The sequence below is a fragment of the Larimichthys crocea genome, chromosome XVII (assembly GCF_000972845.2).
Source record: "Larimichthys crocea isolate SSNF chromosome XVII, L_crocea_2.0, whole genome shotgun sequence".
In the NCBI taxonomy this organism is placed as follows: Eukaryota; Metazoa; Chordata; class Actinopteri; family Sciaenidae; genus Larimichthys; species Larimichthys crocea.
This window is the reverse complement of record NC_040027.1, coordinates 8,468,840-8,483,632: the sequence shown is the minus strand read 5'-3', so window position 1 is coordinate 8,483,632 and position 14,793 is coordinate 8,468,840. Positions and strand designations below refer to the sequence as shown.

Sequence of the window (14,793 nt, the reverse complement as noted above, 5' to 3'; positions counted from 1 at the left end):
GTTTCAAACTATCAGATGTCGACTTCTCGAGGAAATTGTTCAGAGCTGGTTCAGGTCACACGCTGGAGGCTTAGGTAAAGAAACATTAAAGCTTTATTGCACGGTGTCAGCCGGGTTTTTAGAGGAGCTCAGAGTTTATCCACTCAGTCATAAGGACGTGACACTTTTATCACAGCTTGGCCAAACACAGAGCACGTTCTCCTTCGGTCAAAACCCACGGACGTATTGAAGGTTTTTAACGTGCGACATTAAAGTCAGATTACATATTTACATATCTTCCTCTGTAGTATAATGCACAGTACAGCTCAGCAGGGCCGTTTCTTGCTATATGTGGGCTCTGGGGACGGACGGGGCCCCCCGAGCTGCAGGTTCAGTGATTATATTTATTTTGGGAGAAATTAAAAGTCTTTATTTGTAGACGTCACGTGTCGGCAGACGTCAGATGGATTTTTATCTTCTGTTGATATTTTGCAGTGGACTAAGACACCACAGTCCGGGGTTGCAGTGTTACATGTAAATGTTTCTTACTACCTGAAACTTCAGTATTATTCTTACTAGTTTGTTTTATTGTTTGCACATTAATATGGAGGCTGCTCCGTTGTATTTTTATTCATTTAAGTGAGTTAAGTTATTCATTTTTTATTGCTGAAGCCTGTTTATTCTTAAAATTTAAGTTGCATCGCCACAGATCGTCTGAAAACTTTTGGAGTCTCTCCCTGACTGACATCACAGAGTCCGGTTTCTGCGATGAAACAGAGACGTGGTTTCTCTGTGGAAGTCGTCTTGGCTTCTGTCCAGCACGGTGTTGGAGTGCACAGACACGGCGTGGATCGATAGAATGTCTTTGTTTACCTGCCGTACCTGTGTGTGTGTTTCAGGTGGTCGGGCTGTACCGTCTGTGTGGATCTGCGGCCGTGAAGAAGGAGCTCCGCGAGGCGTTCGAGAGAGACAGCTACGCCGTGGAGCTGTGTGAAAACACGTACCCGGACGTTAACGTCATCACAGGTAAACCGATCGGCCGGTAACAGAGAACATCAGACCGGCCAACAAAGCAGCGGGGTCACCTCCACACACTCAGTATAATTAGAAAATGGTTATTTAACGAGATGGGTTTTCCAAAGAGCGCGGGCGTCCCTCTCTGGTCTGATGTACACTCTTACCCACGATTCACTGGGATGTTACATAACACAGAGTGTACAAAACATTAGCCGTGTCTCAGGTTTGTGTCGGGTTAAGTCCTGAATAAAATCTATGAGTCTGGATCAAGGCTGCAGCTTTTAGATTTAGATTCATCGTTTGGTCCCTAAAACGTCAGAAACTTTTGAAAGTTCCCAGAACCTGAATCACCGTCCTCAAATTTCTTCTTTTATCCTGAAAAAACATTTAAATATGTCCAGTTTTCCATCGAAGAAGACAAAACAATTGATAATTACTTCTTAAAATGTGTTGCAGATGAATTTAATCATGTGATTGTTTTCATTTGTGTAGTTGTTGTTCTGCCACGAAGAGTTAAAAAGATTTTGTGAAAGAGTTCTGAGATGTTTTGTATGACCCTTATACATCTGTCAGAGGAACTATACGTTATGCTAGAAATGTTTAATGAGAGTAACGGGACCTAAATCTTTAACGAAAACAGGAGAGAAACTCGAAACACACAAAGACTTAAAGGAGCAGATTAAAGGTCCAGTGTTCAGGGTTTAGTGGCACCCAGCAGTGAAGTTGCAGAAACTCTGACAGAGTGGGTCGTCTTTTTTGGAGTCCGCCATGTTGAACCGTCGTGTTTATATGCCCCAGTTAACGTGTCTGAACCGGTGCGTCCGCTGCAGATAGGTCAACACATACGTGTGTGTGTGTGTGTGAGTGTGTGTGTGTGTTTGTAGTAAAAGCATTCCAGCAGTCAACTAACAGTAAAGACCGGTGCCTGAGGGAAGGGCCCACACACACACACACACACACACACACACACACACACACACACACACACACACACACCATGCTGTACATTCAGGTCATTCTTTCTCCTTCAGGTCTGTGGTTCAGACATGCTCTGTGTTGGTCACAGTCTTTTTTCTTCCTCACATATAAAGAACTCTGTGACGGGCGGAAGTCGTTTTTATTGCACGAGCAACGCTGCAACGTTTTATCAGCCGCTCGTTTAAATGTCGCCGTGAGTTGCAGCTTCGGTTTTTCATAAATGGAAACGGCGAGTTTCATCTGCCAGAGTTAGTGTCACGAAAAAACAGCCGTGTCACCGGATTGAGTGATGATTCCAGCAGTGCAGACAGATGAGGAGGGAGGCGGGTGGTGGTGGTGACGGTGGTGACGAGGGCAAAGTTGTAGAAAATGACTCTGTCATGATTTTTTGTTTCTCCCACAAAAAGAGGAAGACCGTGGGCATTGTAGGCGCTCCTGTTGGTTTTTGGAAGAGGCCCCACATAGGCGTCGACTATCATGCCTGCTTTGATCCACATGCATTTGCATGGCAGGGCAAAGAACACAGTTAACAGTTGAACGGGTTAGAAAAAAAGGGCCAGCACCGGCGTGGATTGTTGGTTTTTGCTCGCTGCCTAAATTTGCCCCACCAAGCGAGTTGCTGTTACAGATGGGCAGAGAGAGAGATGGGGGAAGGGAGGCAGTGAGGGGACGATGGTGGGCTGCAAAGATCTGGGATAGAATCATGGGTTTGGTCTTAAAACATCCATTTCTTACAGAGTTTTTGACTTGAATTGCTCGTGTTTCGAAAAATATCTTCTTATTTTAATGAATAACTCAAGAAAAATGAGCCTCATGTTCGATTCTTTGAAATATAAAGTACTGGATTAACTCCGCAGTGTCGGAGTAGAGGCTAATGAGCGAACAGCAAAAAGCGGATGAGCTAAGAGGGCCGGCGTGTCACACGGCTAATTTAAAAGAGGAGGTAGTGAAAGGGATTATCCGGGATCAGAGTTCAATCCAGAGCTTGCAAAACATGCTCGGTGCGGCCTTTGTTTCAAACCACAGCTCAGTCAGAAGGAAGCAGGAAGGTGCGATGGACGCGAGCGACACGCTGCGAGTCTGCAGCTCTTAATGAATCCGTCCGTCACGCTGTCTGCGGACACGTATGACGCTTCAGTCACAGAGACAGTTTGTGCTGCAGCTGCAGCGTGTTGTTATCTGCAGGCAAGGTCAGCAACACGCTCTTCTTCTTCGTCAACGTCCTCTTTGAGGCCGCTGAGCCCGGTTACAGCTCCTGTTGATGCACTCCGCAGTGCCACGCTCCTGAACGCCTCCTCTTCTTCCTCCCGGTGTTCCAAAACACATCTAAGCTCACAGACTGAGCTAACAGCAGCTACAGTTCAGTGATGTTTCTCTGCAGCTCTGTGTGTGCTCGTGTAGTTTGAATCGATAAAAACAAACTCAGGATGACATCAGATATCAGCCGAGGCTTTCCTGCCAGTTAAAGGAGACTTTACTTTACTCAGCCTGAACGGAGGCGAGGCAGTGAAATATTTCTTTTTTGGCAGCTTCGTTTGGGACGTCAGCAGCCAAGTGGCACTCAGCGTGAGCGGCGTGACCTCGAGATGTTTCCAACAGAAGCTTTAAATCAGCATTTGAACCTTTATTTACACTGGATGAAACAGATGCACAATGAATCACCGTTTCAGAGACACTTTGGTGACTTTTACTAATGATTAAACACTCGGCTCGACCTGTTTGTGATCTGATGATGAGATATTCGTCCTCTGTCCTGCTGGTTGGACGCTCAGAGCAGTTATTGATCCTAGTTTGAGGTCTTTAATTTGCCTTTGCCTGACTCGTCTGTTCCGTAGCCTACTTCCCTACTATGCCCCCCACCCTCGGCAGTACTCCAGTGAAGACATGGAAAGTCATTAACAAGTGCCCCCTTTGTTGCCGAACAAACACAGATGGTATTTGGCTCACGCATGGGGGATTAGCTGAACCCTGGGCCGGCCCGGGGAAGCAGGCAACCACTTTACAAAGAGCTGCAGGCCTGCGTGGGTGTCAGAATATTTCTTAAACTGCAGGTCGGGGATCAGAAACGGGTCGGCCGACATATTTCTGATGAATCCACATGTGGCACGAGAGCACCGCCGCACTTTACCACGCTCAGTGAACGGGGTTTGGAGGCGGTTGGAAAAGTTGAAGAAACACACACAGTGTAAAGTTTAACATGCTACCAGACAAGGCAGCGACACACACACACACACACACACACACACACACACACACACAAACACACCCCCCCCCTTCCCCTCTCAGTGCTGTGGGGGCGTGCAGGACGGCAGGGAGGGGGCCGGACGGAGAACAAACCCCTGTTTGTTCTCCGGGCGAGGCGTTGACTGCAGCGCTGACAAGAGGAGTGACCTTCCGCTTTGTTTGAACAACAGGTCAAAGGTAGAGCTGTGCCCCAGTGCATTGTGTGCCTTGTAGTGTTTGGTGGCACATTTGGACACATTGAAAAAGTCTGAATTGATGAGGAGCGAGATGCTTTTTTAGCTGCCGCCGTGTGCATGAAGCGTCGATTCGAGGGTTTGTTTGTTTGCTGCTTTTTGACTCTGCTGCTCAATCACACACACACACACGGGTGGAGATAAATGTGTGTGTAGTTCATATTTCTGCTGCTTTGACACCAAACCACCCTCCCCAACTTTAAACACGACAGTCAGCACGTGCTTGTTGTCAGCTTTGCTGTGAAAGAAAGTGAAGCACCTGCAGGGGAAGCACACCTGTTGGTGTGTGTGTGTGTGTGTCTGCACGAATCAGGGGCTAAAACACAAGAGTAAACACAAGCACTGACTCATAGCAGGCTAATGATTTACCTGAATGGCCGCATTCAAACACGTGTGCACACGCACGTACACACACACGGAGAGTTTGACTGACAGGTGTTTGTTCCAAATTAATGAAATGGAAAGAGCCCAAACGTGCACGTGAAGCAGTCAGTCATAAATTAGATGCGAGGTGTAACGAGGATGTTTTGTTACATGAGGCGGGAAGTGAAATGTGTTGTGTCTGGATGATCCGGCTCACAGCACAGGGAAGGTCAGCGGGTCCAGTCTGCCATGCTTGAGTTTCCAAAACAGGTCAAACGTTACCGCTCTGCATTTTATTTGCACGATCACATAACAAACCAAACACACACAAAAAGATAAGGAGAAAAACACACGGCTCACTTCGTCTGTTTCCCAGCGATGAAACGAGCTGATTATTATTATCTGAGCGCAGATTGACAACAGGAAGCTGGAGGATGTTTCACAAAGCGTAATCTGTTCTGGAAATCAGCGTCCAGCTTTAAGGAGCGGGAATGTATCTCGTGCTCATGCGTCCCCTTATCGCCGCTGTGCTGGATTTCAGCCGAAACCCCCGATGAGGACAAACGATTAGAGAAGAATGTGAATCAGAGCTGAAGACAAAATGCAAACAAGCCGCCACACATCAGCTCAGGGCGCAGGGGACACGTCTAAAGTCACTGTTCATGAAGTTTGAACGTGGACGTTTGTCTGATTTACAGCTGTCAGTGTGCAGGTCTCACCTGAGCCGGAGGCCTGACGGACGACAGCCAGCGCGCTTGTTTGTTTGGAGATGAGTTCTTCAGAGCAACCACTGACTGCCTCAGGAATGTGTGTGTGTGTGTGTGTGTGTGTGTGTGTGTGTGAGGACGTGTTGTATCTCGAGTTGAGTGGAAGCTGACTGGGTTTTTTTTTTTTGTTAGGATGGTAGCTGACAACAAACTGTACGTTATTTATTATTTAGACTTTTTCAAATATTTCTGATGTTTTTTTCCGAGAGATTCAGTTTCCAAAGAAGTTTTGTAAACTTTGTAAAATGTAGCAAAAGGTGAAAATCGACTTTGTGCTGCTTTTAATTAAATGTTTATTTCTATTTACATTTAAAAAATAATTATTTTAAAAGTCTCCGTGTGCAACTAAATGATTACAATGCTCACATGTTAATATGAAGCAGGTATATTTATCGTGTCCTAATTTAGCTCGATATTTGATAATTAGCTCTAAACACAGCTCAGATTGTCTGGAATCTGATTAATTCTGCAGATATCTGCTTAATTATATTAGTTTAATTAACACTTAAAGTTTCCACGTGAGTGTCGAGCATGCAGATGCTGAGCCTGATGCTGATCTGAGACTTTGTGGCGTAACCCTGATTTTTAGAGCCTCTCTAATCCGACGTTCAAAAGCTGGAAAGGAAAACAGAGAATTTAAGTGTCATCGCCTCCAAACTTTCAAACATTTGTCCGTCCACTTGTATTTTCTGGAGGTTTTTCTGTGTGATGGACGCACGGTGTCAGCGAGGATCTGACTGAAGCTTTGAGCCTCAGACTTAAAAACACAGAGCGTGTTAAGTCGCGCCCTCCATTCTCCTCGCCGGGCCTGAAGGGATGTCGGTGGATTTACGCTGAGTCGTATTGTAGTTTGCTGTAAATAGAAGGCCTCGGGTGTGCGGGACATAATCCAGAGATTTAGAAGTGATAAAGTAAGAGCTTCTATTTACAGCTGAATCTGTTACAAACACTGTGCAGGGTCAGCGGTGTGAAGTCTGTATCACCCTGAAACATTCAGTCAGCTGTTCAGCTGCTCCATGATGATGAAGTTACCTGTGTTAAAATAACATTTGGCTCTGGACAGATGATTTTCTGACCAAATATTATGCTGATAAGCTCAGCTGAGTGATGGAGGACTGAGCAGTTGTTTGTGTGAAATATTCCTTCAGCTCTCAGCTGAATACGAAGCGTGTGGTGTTCGGTGTGAAGCTGGTATTGCACATGTGCTTGGATCATTTTCACATGTGATGTGCAGTCACACTGCTCCCTGCATTAATCCACAGAGTGAATACATCAATTTTGTGCCGACTAAAGAAAAATTCTGCACAACAGAAAATGCAAACGCTGCACATAAACAGAAGGAAGCAGAGCCAGGACGTTACATGTTACGCATGTTCGCACAAGCGCTCGTCTCTGAGATCTCTGGCATCTCGGCGGAGAATGAACCTTTTGGGAAGTCACCACGCTCCAAAGCAGCGAGGACAGGAAATGACTCACTCTGACTTGAAGTGCATGTCTGAGCCTCACAGCTGATCAGATAACACAAAGCTGTGGAACTCCAGCCGCCGTCGAGATCTTCTAAATGACTTTACGTCGGATCATTGAAGATGTGTTGATGCTGACGGGCGTCACTCCGTTTGTAACTCGAGTCTTTAAATTCATGTCATAGTCACGCGTTTGAATCATTCTCCAATCACGCACGTCCACGCCGTCGGCGACACATCCATCCACATCTGCATCCAGGCTTCCACACAGCTGTCTGCTTCAAACTGCCACGAGTCGGACAATGTTGTCGGAGCATGTGATGCTAAATTGATCAGGCGTGTCTGACAAACAGTGCGCTTTATTTGCTGATAATTTGATGGCAGCAAGCCTCGAGTCACATAAAATGATATTCTTGTTACTCCTTTCTGACGTTCAGTGTGAATTAGTTTGGAGCAGAACCAATATCGCTGATTACACGGCCCCCAGCTGTCTCTGAAAACTGATCCAGCCTCATGCAGACACTCACCACAAAGAGCTGTCACGCTGCCAGCAGCCTTTCTTTTTTCTTCTGTATTTATTCTTTTTGCCTTTGATGAAAAGACACGCCAGCGATATTTCAGGGGCTTAGTGGAGACAGACAGCGTGGGTTTCATGTTTTCTGGAGCTTTTGTCTGAGCTGTGGGAGGCTGAAGTCACAGGTGTGAACGGGCGGGCCCGCCCTTTCTGCCCTGCACAACAACTTCAGGCTGCACAGTCACGTCCCGGCTCCGATCAGGCATCTCTGCAAACACTGCAGGATCGCCCCGCGGAAACAAAGGGACATCGAGAGTTCAGTCGATTTAAACGAGAGGAAGAAATAAAGCTCATTAGTCATATAATGAATGTTTGTGGCCTGTCAGGTACCGAGCCGCTCTGTGTGTGGGAAAACTGGATGACCCCCAGCTACGCTGCAGAGACTTCACGCTGTCACGCACTGACTGTCTTTGCTGCAGCAGACTGTCTCATGCTCTGCGTTCTCTCTCTGCTTTCAGGAGTGCTGAAGGACTACCTGCGAGAGCTGCCCTACCCTCTGATCACCAAACACCTGTACGAGGCCGTGTTGGAGTCCATGGCCATGAGGCCTCTGCGGATCGGAGCGACGGGCTGCGAGAACGACCAGGCCGACTCGGAGCACACCGTCAGCCTGCTGGACAACCTGCCGGAGGTGGAGAGGGTGAGGAAAACAAACACACTTGTGGCATAGATAATAATGGTCATGATGGTAATACTACTGTTTAACTATTACATCAGGAGATATTAGTGGTGGCAGGTCTGTGTAATTTCACTCGTTTAACTATTTTCAGATTAAAGCTACACTGCGTAGAAATCTGTATTTTTGCAATGTAGTGCCTCCGAGTGGATTTGTTATGATCAAAACTTACAGAGCCCAGCTCCTGTTCTGGCACGACACCAGTGTTGCTTACCATTGGTCCAAAAATGGCAAATTTTACAAACACTGACACTCCCCCGGTGCTCTGAACTTCACCAGAATCAGTGAAAGAGAAAGAAAAGCGCCTCCAGTATGGCATTTATATTAAATATTACTATATGAATATTATATCAAGATATGTAGCAATGGATACCGATGTAGGATTATATATAATATTGCCTCGTCTGCATCTATCTATCTATTTTTCTTCATTTCTTCCAAGAAATACACAAATAGCTTGATGAAATGAACCTGGAGTGTAGTCCTGCTGCTGCCGAGCGGTACTACTCCACCTACTAATCATAATAATAACATGTCTTATCCGTCTGTGTTTGCGTGCGCGTGACAGATGACGCTGCGGAGGCTCCTCGACCACCTGAAGCTGGTGGCGTCCTATCAGGAGGTGAACAAGATGACGTGTCAGAACCTGGCGGTGTGTTTCGGCCCCGTGCTGCTCAGCCAGCGTCAGGATGCGTCCTGCCACACCAACCGAGTCTTCATCGACTCCGAGGAGCTGGCGAGCGCGCTGCACTTCAAGAAGCACATCGAGGTCCTGCACTACCTGCTCCAGCTCTGGCCAGGTGATTGTTTGAGACGTGTTTTGTTATGTCACACAGCTCGAGCAGGTATTTTGGTTCAGGTTATATATATATGAGTAAGTGTGTGTGTGTGCACCAGCCTGCAGCTCTGCCTGCAGATGAGTGCCAGCTCTGCGGTTCAGCTCTACAAAGGGCTGTTAAAGGGCTGCTCTGCTTTGATCCTTGAGGTTATCCACCATTGGCATAAGTACAGCTCTGATAGCCATTGGCCGCCATCTGTTGGCTCCTCACAGATGAAACTCTCCGCAGACTTCTTCATCGCGGCACGCCGAGCCAATCACGGCCGAGACCAGTAAGCCCTGATGCAAACCAAACGTTTGAGGTGTGGCTCCCCGTCTTAAGATAAATCTCCAGCCAAGGACAGATACCCAGGCCCCGGCTTCCCCTCAGACAGGTCATCTGTCTGTCTGCACAGCTGTTCTCTGCCAGCTGCAGCTGTCTGCTCGGCATGAGATATGAAAGAACCCGAAGATTATTCAGGAGGGAGTCGAGGATAATAAAAAAAAAAAAAGAAACGAGGCGCAGGCGAGGGGAAATTTGCATCAGTCACAGTGACTAATTAGATATTTTTTTAACCTTTCGTGGTTTCGTTATTTAAATGTTGCGTTCTAATCAACGTGTGAGCTGCTCTAGTGCCATTAAAGTGTTGCTTAATCTCAGAAAATGAAATAAACGCGATGCCTACACACAGGCTGAAAAGATAATAACAGATTCCAGCTATTAGGACGACCTTATTACTGTAGCAGTTGGCTGTTCGCCTGCTCTAACCTCAGTTAAAATGCATTTTCCTCTGCGGGTTATTAACATTAAAGCCCGTTTGAAAATCCATTATACAATTTTAAATATGCACGGTCATCAGTCCAGGCATGCCGCGTTATAATGTTGATTTAGTCCCTGAAAGATTGAATTCCTCGGAGCTCGTCGCTCCGTAACCTGCAGCCTTTAACCAGATCTGCTGATTGATGTCTGAAGAGGAAGAAGTGACTGTCTGCTCTGCCCTCTAAATTTAACTCCATCCTCAGACTCTCCACCCTCCACCTTCCTTTACGACATGTGCAGAAAAGTGCAGCGACTGAATAAGTCAGCATCTGTGAATCCCATAATTGCAGGTAGCCGTGCGGAATTTCAAAAGACAAACATGCGAAAGATATTTCAGAGCGCGCGCGTAGACGATGACGGAGGCCGACGGGGGTCGAGTGGGCCCGGAGGAAAATACTTTGTAATCTTCAGCAGAAGCCTGCACTTGTTCCGCACAGCCTGTCTGCAGCTGATGTCACGCCCGGCCCGGCTAGTGCCTGTGATGACCTGTAATAACCTCCACGCAGCAGCTTTCAGTCCAGGTTCCACCTTTTGTTTACACCCCTCGGTGACATCTCCATTCTGCCCCCGCCTCCCTGCCCGGCACAGAGCACGAACGCCTGGACTGTAATTAAAGACATTCCAGGCGTAACCTTAGCCCTCAGCCCCTGAAGCTTCACCCTAACGTTTCACAATCGTTACGGGGTATTTTCAGCCACCTCTTCACACCTCACACACACACACACACACACACACACACACACATACCTGACCCTCTAAGGGATTGTTGCGCTAGGCCTCAAGTGTTGCATGTCTTTGGGGAGCAAGTGCAAGGACATCACACATCCACTGACAGCATTTGCAGGAAGTGTGAGAGAGCATGAGCACACGTGTTTGTGTCGAGGCTGACGGGGTGAAGGTGTGAGCGGATGTTAGACCGACAGGAAGAAGAGGAGAGCGTGTGCATTTGTTTGTATCTTGTTGTGCAGCACATAAACACATTTTGACACACACACACACACACTTCCTGCCTTTTCTCTGTGCTGACGGCTAATCGTGTCATCAGTGAATCACGTCTGAAATGAAATAACACGTTCCGGGAGATAATTTCTGTTTGTTTTAGGTGATAATTGCTTAAAGCCTTTAGCCCTCAGGAGAGCTGCACAGAAACGCCGCATCAGCGACCAGCACTCGTGATAAATGGAGCGAAGTCGACGAGTTTCATAATTCAGCTTCAGTTTTTGTTTTTTAAGGTTTGAAAAGTTCTCCTGCTCCTCTGTCAGACCCACGTAGACAAACTGAAACTCGGTGTTGTCGTACGTGACTTCCAGCCCAACCAAACTTTTAACCTTTTTTTTTTGTCCCTTTCCAATCCAGTAAGAGAGAGAGAGAGCTAGCGGTGTGGACACAGTGTAGGTACACAGAGATACAGACAGACAGGTAACTGTGCTGGTTGTGGTGGCGTGCTCGCTGTGTGGCACAGTCAGAAGATTCTCTCATGAACACGCTCATGAACAGTTGATAACAGACAGTACAGAGGGATGGCATCAAAGTCAGAGTGTGTGTGTGTGTGCTGTGACTTCAGCATGTGTTTGTCTGACTTTGAGCACAGCATGGCATGTTTGTGTGTCGTAAATCACACACCTTAATGAACTCAGTGCTGGTTTATCCAGACGTTTGTCGCCCTGATCGAAGATGTATTTTAAAAAAAGGCATGTTTTTAAATGTTGAAGGCGACTTAAAGGGTCAGTTCACACAAATTACACTGCGATGAGTTTTTACTTGTCTGCAGTGGCAAAAAAGGAAAAGTCCAAAATCTCAAAATCTAAAGCTGAAAGTATCTGTATGTGAGAAATCTTCTAATTTAGGTGAACTAACCCATTAAAGAGTTTTTGGATCCTCGCATGCAAATCTTTTCAAACAAAGCAAATTAACATGTTTCCCAAAATGTGGAAACATCCCTTCCAGCTTCGAGTTCATCTGATTAACAGTCCGTCTTTGTGTCTCCTCCAGTTGTCGACCCATATGGCGAGTCGCCCTCCCAGCCGCCCCCTGCGGCCTCTTTGGCTCCAGCATCATCCGACCTGCTGTCAGCTCCTCCGTTAAGGCGGAGAAAGGAACGCCCCCAGGTCCTGAACCTCTCCGAAGCGGAGATGGCGGGAGTCCTGCGGCCCAGACCGGGTCGTCTAGACAGCCCCAGCAACCGCTACGCTGGCGACTGGAGCCGCTGCGGCGAGAGCTACTTCCCGTCTGACGTCCTGCTGCCTCCCAGCAAAGAGGAGGCGGACTACGACGACGTGCCCTCCGAGGATGCCGAGGTGGCCGAGGAGGGGCAGGAGAAGCCTGATGACACGGAGGAAGACGAAGGGCAGAAGGTCACGAGCCCATCGCCTGATCCCGCCGAGCCAGAGCAACCTCCGAGAGAGGAGGCGGTGAAGGAGGAGGAAAAGGAGGAAGGGGAGGAGGTGGAGAAGCAAGAAGATAGTGATAGTTCAGGCAACGGGCAGCCAATAGAGGACAAGGAGGAGGCGGAGAGGGTGTGTGACCACATCCTGCCCCCTCGCCTGCCCAAAGAGCACACCTACCAGGCGTACATGAAGATCCAGGACATCAGCCCAGTGCTGAGCAACAGGGTCAACCTGAGAGACCTGCAGGAGAGCATCGACACTCTGATAGGAAACCTGGAGAGAGAGCTCAACAAGAACAAGCTCAACGTCGGATACTGACTCCTACCACACACACACACACACACACACACACACTTGTAAAGCCTGATGAGGTTTGGAGAAGACCTTATTTACCGATCAAGGTGCTTCAGGATACAGCCACAGTGTTTCCATGGAGATCGTGACGTCACCATGGCAGCACGGCGTGGTGCTGCTGTAAAAAAAAAGAGATGAGATGTTAAGGGGGCACTTCTGGCATTTGTACCTTACCCATAGACATTCCATGTTTTTATTTTTCCTGATGATTTTGTCGACTGTCTTACTTTATGTTGTCGTCGTCGGTTTGTTTCAGTCCGGTTCTGTGTTCCATGTTGTTATTGTTGCTTCTCTTCTTATTAGAAGAACCCATTGACCCCTCAGGGGTTTAAAAAGGTGCCTTAATTGTGTGAAGGTGGTACGTCAAGAGGAAAATCCACCCTGAAACGAAACGTCTCCGCTCGTGTGATCTCGATCCCGTAAGATAATCTCTAGGTACGGACCCACCCTGGGTGTTTTTAGAGTTCTACTCAGGCAAGTTTTCAATCTGTGACACCGATGCCAACATCTGTAGAGCAAAGTTACTGACGGACAATATTTATCCACTTTTTAAAATTGACCACTTTCATACCAAAACATCCCAGAGCTTGCAGAGTTCTTCCCCCTTAAGTGTTTTCTTGGCAGGCTTCTAAAGCGCCGCTCGGACATCGGACACTTCCACATCAACGCCACGGTGGGAAAAAATCTGGGATGCATTAAGACCTTCAATGAAGAATCTGCTTCCAACGAAAATATGTAATTTGGTAATTAAATTAAAATAAAAATGTGCAAAGAAAACAAAAAAAAAACTCCTGTCGGTTCTGCAGCAGAGGCTTTTGGCCGTGGAAGAAATCTGATTAAATCCTGTCGGTGATCAGAACATTAGTTCAACTCCAGAGTTTCTAAGTTTTCCTGTAAACACAGTGTTGAGTAATACGGGAGGAACGACGTGTACGTTCTGTTCGAGGGTGGATTTCCTTTTTTTAAGGCAGCAGAGATCTTTTTTCTATTGAGGTATGAAACACTAAATGTTGTACAACAATAATGCACTTACGAGGCAGGCAGTAGTGTAGATTGTCATTATAGTTCAAATAAAGAAAATATGGACTGTGGACTGAATCTAGGGAGAAACAAGCCGCCACTGAAACCTCCTCTTAAAGATTAATATGAAAGAATATGGCTTGAAATGTATTTGTGCGATATGTTAAGACACCCATCTACAGGCGTGATATAAGGGTAATAACACTCGACGGGAATCTAAAAACAGAAATAATGTGTTCCACGTGGCTCTGTGTTCAGTTTAGGTTTACAAGAATAGTCCAACTGTATTTCTGAGAGTTAGACGTGAAGATTGATACCACACACGTGTGTATGCTGAATATCAACGCTATAGCTAATAGGTAGCTTAGCTTAGCTTAGCTTAGCTTAGCATAAAAAACTGCAAGCGGCGGGGGAAGCCGCTAGCCTAGCTCTAGTTTAAGATTTAAAAAATCCCCCTTAACAAGTTACAGAAGCTCTAAAGCTCATCACTAACTATCGCGTTATGTCTTGTCCGTTTAAACCGCGTGCTTGTACGACGTATCCGCGGTAAACAAAGTATCAATTTTCTCACCTAGCGCTCGTCAAAAAAAAGAAAGATGTCAGACTATTCTTTTAAAAACCGCCAACCACCTTTTCTGCTTCTCTCAGCTTTTTTTTTTTTTTTACAAACCGTGAAATATTACACAGCCCGAATGTGAAGCACAACTTTCAGTTAGTACGACTTAGCTAGCTGCCTAAATCGACAAAGGACGTTTTCAGCAATCCAGGGATTCAGAATGATCAGTATTTAACCTATATGTATATGTATATAATTATATAAATGTATTCGGAGTATATTATTTTTACAGCTTCTATTTCAATGCCGTATTTAAATACTTCTGATGACCTCGTAGTGTTGACTTGTAGTAATAGTCGCTTTTTTTTTTCCTTCGAGCTACCTGTACACATCTTAATGTGCTGGACTAATGGTACAACTTTAGCTGTAAAATATATGATAAAATCGTGCTCTTGCAGAAAAAGTGATATTGTTATTTTTATTGTATTGTGTATATATTTGACATTGTTTCGTGTCTCTGGTGGACTAAGCTGTGTTCAAGAATT

At 46.3% G+C, this 14,793-nt stretch overlaps 1 protein-coding gene across 2 annotated transcripts in view; it reads left to right on the top strand.

The window, feature by feature from the left end:
• Positions 1-14,283, top strand: part of syde2 (synapse defective 1, Rho GTPase, homolog 2 (C. elegans)) — a 38,545-nt gene extending 24,262 nt beyond the window's left edge. For both annotated transcript variants that reach the window (XM_019272917.2, XM_019272918.2), the window contains exons 5-8: positions 879-1,005; positions 8,077-8,258; positions 8,863-9,094; positions 11,924-14,283. In XM_019272917.2, the coding sequence (XP_019128462.2) occupies positions 879-1,005; positions 8,077-8,258; positions 8,863-9,094; positions 11,924-12,636 (1,254 nt within the window). In that variant the 3' untranslated portion in view covers positions 12,637-14,283. The remainder of the gene's footprint in view (positions 1-878; positions 1,006-8,076; positions 8,259-8,862; positions 9,095-11,923) is intronic.
• Positions 14,284-14,793: the final 510 nt, after the last annotated feature.